Here is an 8,384-nt window from a genome sequence, read left to right as displayed (position 1 = left end):
TACCCGCGTCTTCACGTCATTTCCGCCTCCGACGAGCCACGTGACTGGATCCGCCCATTTCGCTGCCATAGTTAACTCCTCAGATGGACCGAGAGCAGCCCGGGAGCTTGCGCAGATCGAGGGAGGCTCGCCGAAGCTGTCCCTCCCACCCATCCTCGCCCCTAATCTTCCTGAGACAGGGAGGAAGGAGGCGGCTAGAATTCAATTACTGCTCTTACTGGCCGTAAGAGAGCCCCGTGGTGGGCGTGGCTTCAAGGCGGGGGGAGGAGGAGATAGAACGCTCCACCCCTTCACGTCTCATAGCAACGGCTTGGCGCTCGCGACTGGATGTTGTAGGAGCTTTCCATAACCGCTGGGAATTCTTCCGCATCCTGGAGCTCTCGGACTACCATTAAGTCGCCCGAGGTCTCTGAGAGCACCCGAGAGAGATGGTGTTGACTGGCCTTTCTTGCCCTTTGGGCTTTTCTTTCCTGCCGGTAGTTGTGACGGTGGTCCTGTCGCAAGACAGCTTTGACATCCCGGTCTGCAGGTGGGCGCCCTTTTGCGAGAGTACTATCTACCCGGCTCCACGGGTGTGGGAGAGGCTCCGGCCCCTGGAGGAGGAGACAAAGGGCTCCTCAAGATCCCTAATGAGGTTTTCGTTGTACCGATGGAGAAACCAAGGAGGGAATTTGTCCGCAGGATCCGATTCAGGGATCTTTTTGTTCCGCCTTCCTCTCCCCGCGGTCACCCCAGACGCCAGGTGGTCACCCCAGACGCCAGGCGATCCCTTTCTTGCCTGGTTTTTTGTCCGCCCGCAGTTCGGGCTCTGAGCTCCCATCTATCTATTCCGTGTGGTTTCGGGCCAGGTTTCTTCTCAGAAACTGCCTTAGTCCTAGTGGGAGGGGGACTGCTGACCTTTTGGAAAGCAGCCCTGAATCGGATCGTCACCCGGAGATCCTTCCTCTCCCACTTGGACTACTGACAGAGGTGGAGAAAAAGGTGCAGCCTCTGCCAATAGACAATCCTTTTTACGCTTCCCTAACTCCCCGAGGCAGTCCTGATCTGTAGGAGGCCGGTGATCTTGCACAGTCCCTCTCACTCAAATCCACTACTAAACTTGCATGTCATGGCATCGCCTCCCCAATGTGGTTGTCTTCAAGAAGGAAGGACAAACAACAGACTCTATCCCACCAGTAGGTGTAGTGCTGTAGTAACAGCACCTCTTAAAACCTTTTCATCCCTCCTCAAACTTCCCTCCACACGAAAACCTTGCCTCATATTTTACTGAACAGATCGAGGCTATTTGCTATCTTCTCTCCTTACTTCTCATGTCTTCTACCACTCTCCCCCTTTACCTATTTCACACGAAGTAGATAACTCTTCTCCTTACCAAGGCAAACTCCTCCATCTGCACAAATGATCCTATTCCTTCCCTCATCATCTTCAACAGATTGCCTCTCTATCAATTCCCATGTCTCTTTTACCTTCAGTTGCTTTTCGTCTGCTATCTGCTTCCCTGCTACCTATAAATATGTCCCATGTTTCCCCTGTTCTCAAAAAAACCTCACTCGTTGGATAATCCATTTTTTCTATGAACTATTGCCCCATATCTCTCCTTGTCCCCTCTTCTCTTTCTTCTTAATTATCAGTCTGACATCTGACCTTGTGACCTGTTGGCCTGGAGTTACAGTTACAATTTACCTACCTTTACAATCCAAAGTTACAATTACCTCTTTATTATTATTATTATTATTATTATTTCTCTAATGATATCTAATGGACAAATCCAATTTTTTTTCTGAGTTTTAATTTTCCTTTACTTCTCTGTAGTATTTAACACTATTGATCACCTTCTCCTTGATGCTCTCTTTTCTCTGATCCCTCTTAATTTTAGTGCCTTTCCTCTGTTAATTATATTTTTCCCTTTTATAGCTTCTTTGTACAATGTTTATTTATGGTCTCCTCCATTAAATTTTGATTTCCTTGATGGCAGAGATTGACTTTTGCCTTTCTTTGTATCCCTAGCTATCAGCATAGGACCTAGCACATGAGTTATTTAGCAAATGTTTACTATATTTCCTAATGACAGACAGTCCTCTCTCTGATAAGAGGCATCTAACTAAACACTGGTCAATATGTCAGTGTTGTTTGTACATATTGAATTTGAGTTTTGCACATAATCCCAGCATTCAGCTGACTAAGAACTGACTTCAAAGCATGGGTCACTTGGAGTGAAGATCATTTGGAACATGTAGGAACAGGAATTTATTTTAGGAAATTTAGTGCTGCTGAGAGTTTAGGATTTCTACAAAAGAGTGTTCTCATTTAACTGTGGTATAAGCATATCTGAATGATTGCTGTAATCTAGTGGTAAATGTCCCTGACCAAGTCTGTCCCCCTCTAGCCTATTATCCACTTAACTGCCAGAGTGATATTTCCAATGCACAGTCTGACTCATGTCACTAACCCCTGCAAACTCCAGTGATTCCTTTGTACCTCCAGGATTAAATATAAAGTCCTCTTTTTGGCTTTTAAAACTTTTTACCTCTCCTACTTTCTTATCTGTGTATCTTTCATTTTACCTACTCTATAGTCTAGTGATCCTGACCTCTTTGCTGTTCTCTGCACAAAACATTTAACTTCCTAATTTTGCATTTTCATTGATTCTCCCAAGTCTGGAATGTTCTCCCTTCGTATTCCTAGCTTTTCAGACTCTCTCAGATAAAATCTTACTTTTTGCAAATAGCCTTTCCTAGTACTCCTTAATGTTAATGCCTTCAAGTTGAGATTGCCTCTAATTTGCCTTCAATCAATTAATAAAACATTTGTTAAGCCTCTACTATGTGCCAAGCACTGTCCCTAATTGAGGTCATATCCCAGAAATTTGTAACTAAATCAATCAGAATAGTTGCGTGATCTTCTCTACCTTTGTTCAACAGCATAGGAGAGTAGGAAAGAAGGCAACAGATGGTGGTAGTAAGGCTGAGGCTTGGCTGGACATAATCAACAATATGATAAGGGCCCTAATCGTTCAAAAGGGGATGACAATGTAGTTGAACTGGTTCACTGAGATGTTAAGATGGGGGAGAAGAGGAAAGTGGCTGGTGCAGGGCAAATAACCTGGGAGAGAACTGTGAAGGTCAAGGGATTGGAGGTCACTCTGAATATGAACAATAGTTAAAGTAAAGACAGAGGGAGAGGATCGAGGTTGCATAAGAGTATTTCAGGATTCTTGAATATGGAGATTGTACATTTGTAGAAAAGATCAAGGATATGATCATCTTGAGGCGTTGAGATAGAGTGGAGGAGTAGCTCACGGGAAATGAGTAGATTGAGGAATATTGTGGTTAGAGTTTTTGAGAGACAACATATATATATATATATGAGTTGGGGAGGGGAAAAAAGTATAAAACAGGAATCAAACTCATTGAGAAAAAAAAAGATTAAAAGATCTGTAGGTAACAATTACCAGAATTTTGATTGGAATGGCAGATATAAATGCTATGAACCTCGAAGAAACTATTGGGTGATAGTTGAAAGAGAACTTCAAAATGGAAATGGGAATTAAGAACTATTCTAACTAATCTACTTTGACCAGTGAACTAAGGAGAATGAATAAAGGTGTAGCCAGTACCAGGAAGAATCATCAGGGATGCTGTGTTATCAGGAGAAGCCAGATTTCAGTAAGAGCTAGTAGATAGAAGGAATGGAAGAGATATAGATTTAAAATGAAGGGAAGTTTATCAGGCATTGCAGAGGGTATAATAAAAGAGATGGATGAAATTTAAAACTTTGGATTTGGAGGACTGGAGGATTGGCAACTGCATGATAAGGAGTGAAGAACAGTTTAGATGATGATCTACAGGAGTTCGGAGTCACCGAGATATGAAGGATATTGATGAGGTATGGATCATGGCAGTAATATGGGTTGGTCTCCTAGTCTCCAGAATATCAAGTTAGGGTGGGTTAGCAGCAAGAAATGCTACACAAAAGGCTATGGTAAGAAAAGACACTTTATTAAAAAGAGAGACACCAAGATGTTCACTTGGTGGGCAATGTCAAAGAATTGCAAAGAGATATTTTCTCAGGGCTTACTTTTATATAGAAATAAAACAATTCAGATTTTGCATCGGAAAGGAACATACTTGAGATAGGATGTGGGAAAAGAGTCTTTCCCTGGGAATGTAGGTTTTGCATCTACAAGGTGCATACTTGAGATAATGTGTGGGAAGAGAGTCTTTCCCAGGGAATGTAAATTTTGCATCCAAATGATGCATAATGTGTGGGAAGAGAGTCTTTGTCTTCATCTATATGACCATGTATGAGAATATTCATTGTTAAGTGGTAGGCACCGCTCCTGTACCCGCAAAGGACAAACACAACAGATCAGAAGGGAGGTTTGCTTTTTTTTTGCACTGGAAGTTTCCACGTTCCACATTCCAGTTGGGAGATTAGGCTGGCAGCAGGAGTTACAATTTTTCAACATTGACCCTTACATAGCCTTTATTTCAGATTTTCCCATTGACCCTTACATAGCCTTTATTTCAGATTTTCCCCTTTCCCGCCCCCCCCCACCTCTTCCTCTAGATAGCAAGCAACCCAATATATGTTATACATGTTAAAATATATGTTAAATCCAATATGTGTAAACATTTATACAATTCTCTTGCTACACAAGATCAAAAAGGAAAGTAAATGAGTAAGAAACCAAAATTCAAGCGAACAACAACAAAAAGAGTGAAAATGTTATGTTATGATATTCAGTTCCCATAGTCATCTCTTTGGGTGTAGATGGCTCTCTTCATCACAAGATCATTGGAACTGACATCAATCCTCTTTTTGGAAAGAGTCATATTCATCATGTTGAGGTCTAGATTTGGGCTACCTAAATGAAATTAGGGTTTAGTTGAGGTCTAGTGGCAGGTTTGGGTACAGGGAGTTAAGCAAAGATCCCCTGCAACCCCCTTGGATTCGGCGCAAGGATACAGCAGTAAATGGGGTCTAGTAGCGGCGTACATCCCCAATAAAAGCATTTATTGGCCCGAGAGCTAGATTGATAAAAGAGGTTTATTACTGGGTTTGGAAGTTAGGAGATAGGTGAAGATAGAGATAAGGAGGGCACTGGACAGAGGGTCCAGTGGACAGAGGGTCCTCACATGGTTACCATGTTTGGAATCTCTGCAAAGAGGGGTTTCCAGCGTGGCCTTTTTATAATAGGAGGCTTAGCTCATGGTGCTTTTGGGTGTAGCCCCAAAGTTGGCTCAGATCCGGTGGGGCTAGGACAGGTCTGGATCTTCTATTGGAATTCAAAGGGACCAGGATTTGTGAGTCAAAGGGTAATTACATTCACTAGGAGGGGATGGGAATCTAGAAACTAATCTTTCCCACATCAATCAGAATTAATCATCATATAATATTGATGTTGCCATGTACAAAGATCTCCTTGTTCTGTTCATTTCACTTAGCATCACTTAATGCAAGTCTCTATAGTCCTCTCTATAATCATCCTCCTGATAACATTCATATACCATAACTTGTCCAATCATTCTCCAACTGATGGGCATCCACTGTTTCCAGTTTCTTGCCATTACAAAAGAGGCTACTACAAACATTTTTGCACATGTTTCCTTTTCCTCCTTTATGATCTCTTTAGTAGGATACAAACCCAGTAGAAACGCTGGATCAAAGGGTATGCACAGTTTGATAGTCCTTTGAGCATAGTTCCAAATTGCTCTCCAGATTGGTTGAATCAGTTCACAACTCCACCAATAATGTATTAATGTTGTCCTAGTTGTCCCACACCCCCTCCAACATTCCTCATTATCTTTTCCTATCATTTTAGCCAATCTGAGAGGTGTGTAGTGTACCTCAGAAGTGTCTTAATTTGTGTTTTCTTTAAGCCAATTCTGATGAGAGTAAGGTTCGCTCATTCCCTCTTCTCTCCCTCTTTTCTCCTCCACTGTAAAATACTTTTTCTTGCCTCTTTTATGGCAGATAATTTACATCATTCTACCTTTCCTTTTCCCTTTACCCCAGTATATTTACTCCTTAATTTTATTACTTTCTGAATGCTTGGCAACATTTTCTCCTTGACCTGGGAGTTCCAAAACTTAGTTATAATATTTCTGAGAGTTTTTATATTAAGTTCTTTTTTAGGATGTCATTGGTGGATTCTTTCAATTTCTATTTTACCCTCTCTTCTAGAATATCAGGACAGTTTGCCTTCTTGAAATTTGACATTTAGGGTCTTTTGTTTATTTTGATCATGGCTTTTAGGTAGTCCAAAAATTTTAAAATTACCTCTCAGATTACTTTCCATGTCAATTGTTTTTTCCAATAAGATAATGATTTTGTTTTATTGTTTCTTGTTTTCTCATAAATTCATTAGCTTCTATTTGCTCAACTAGTTTTTAAGGAATTATTTTTCTCAATGAGTTTTTGTTCTCCTTTTTTCATTTGGACGATTTTGCTTTTTGAGGTATTCTTTAAGGAATCTGTATTCTAAGGAATACAATATCCACACCTTGAAAAAAATCAATTTAATCTTTAGCGATTTATTAGGCAGGCTCCTACTCTAGGACAGTGGTTCTTTTTTTTTTTTTTTAATAGCTTTTTATTTATAAAACATATGCATGGGTAATTTTTCAACATTTATTCTTGCAAAATCTTCTGTTCCAACTTTTCGTCTCCTTCCTCCCATCCTCTCTCCTAGATGGCAGGTAGTCCAATATATGCTAAATATGTAAAAGTATGTGTTAAATCACATATATATGTCGATATGCATATTTACATAGTTATCTCACTTCACAAGAAAAATCAGATCCAGAAAAAAAAAAAAAAAAACTTGAAAAGGAAAACATAAATGTAAGCAAACAATAACCAAAAGAGTGAAAATGCTATGTTGTGGTGCACACTCAGTTCCCATAGTCCTCTCTTTGGATGTAGATGGCTCTATTCATTGCTGAACAAGTGGAATGGTTTGAATCATCTCATTGTTGGAGAGTCACATCCATCAGAATTGATCATTGTATAATCTTCTTGCTGTGTATAATGATCCCCTGGTTCTGCTTATTTCACTCAGCATCAATTCATGTAAGTCTCTCCAGGTCTCTCTGAAATCATCTTGTTAGTCATTTCTTACAGAACAATAATATTCCATAACATTCATATACCGCAATTTATTCAGCCGTTCTCTAATGGATAGACATCCATTCAATTTCCAGTTTCTAGCCACTACACAAAGGGCTGCCACAAACTTTTTTTAATATGTGGGTCCCTGTCCCTTCTTTAAGATCTCTTTGGGATATAAGCCCAAAAATAACATGGGCAGTGGATCTTAAAAGTGTGACGTGGGTAGGAATCCCAGAGAGTGTCTATGAAATCAAAATTATTTTCATAAAATTAAGACATTTTGATTTCTAATAACAGTAAACACCTATGTAAGCCACATAAATGCAAACTCTATGGTGGCCCTCAATAACTTTTAAGAGTGTCAAAAAGGTCTTGAGACAAAAAAGTTTGATAGCCCACTGTGTTAGCTAGATTGGAAAGATCCGTCAGCAACTGTCTACTCATCAACGGAGCAATGCCAACTTGTCATAAAGAGGTATGTAAATTTGTGGATCTATCCAATCAAAATGATCTCTGAATCCCAATTTCTCTAGTTAGTTCCTCTAATCTCTAATGAGTATTATTTTTTTAAAGGTATCTTTTCCATTTATCAAACTTAGTGAAACGAAAATTGTCTGTTTACTCCTCAATGCTATAAAATTTATATCTCAAGATTCACTGAATTGTGAATACTATGAATTGTGTAGAGGCAGATATGTAGACCTATCTGGTCTAGATAGAATAACAGAGTTTAGGGGAAAAAAAATGTGTCCAAATCCTGCCTCAGCCACTTCAGACATAGAAATCATTTAACCTCTACCTACTTCAGTTTTCATCCTTTTAATATGGGGATAATAATATTCCACCTCCCAATTTTGAAAATAAAGTAATATAATGTTTGTAAAGCTCTTTGCAGCCCTTAAAATACTCTATAAATGCTAGGTATTATGAGTTATTAATATTCAAATGAATTCCTGGATTTGCTATACTGTGGGTGGACTTATTGGGAGAAGGGTATTACCAAAAATCCAGGGCATCATAAAAAGAGGGCATTTGTAAAACAAATTCACTTTGAAGGTATAGGAAAAAATTTCTATCAGTTAGCAGCAATGAGAACCCATGAGAGCCTTCTTTTTGTATTCTGTCCCACTGACACTCCATTTCTTCAGAGTACCAGGTTCCCAGTGGATAGTTTCATTTTTATTTTTAGCTCCATGGCTTAGCATGCTGCCTGGTGGTGCCAGATAGTGGCTTGTGTATTGATTATTTGTTTAATATGACTATTAAAGAAG

General features: G+C 39.7%; 1 protein-coding gene across 1 annotated transcript in view; it reads left to right on the top strand.

Moving 5' to 3' along the window:
• Nucleotides 1-127: 127 nt before the first annotated feature.
• CATSPERD (cation channel sperm associated auxiliary subunit delta) overlaps nt 128-8,384 on the top strand; it is a 135,698-nt gene continuing 127,441 nt past the window's right edge. Inside the window, exon 1 of the mRNA XM_051971797.1 lies at nt 128-529. Coding sequence (XP_051827757.1) covers nt 429-529 — 101 coding nt within the window. The 5' untranslated portion in view covers nt 128-428. The remainder of the gene's footprint in view (nt 530-8,384) is intronic.

Source organism: Antechinus flavipes, chromosome 1, assembly GCF_016432865.1.
Source record: "Antechinus flavipes isolate AdamAnt ecotype Samford, QLD, Australia chromosome 1, AdamAnt_v2, whole genome shotgun sequence".
NCBI classification, from domain to species: domain Eukaryota; kingdom Metazoa; phylum Chordata; class Mammalia; order Dasyuromorphia; family Dasyuridae; genus Antechinus; species Antechinus flavipes.
The sequence above is the reverse complement of the archived record's forward strand: the minus strand, read 5'-3'. Positions and strand labels throughout refer to the sequence as shown.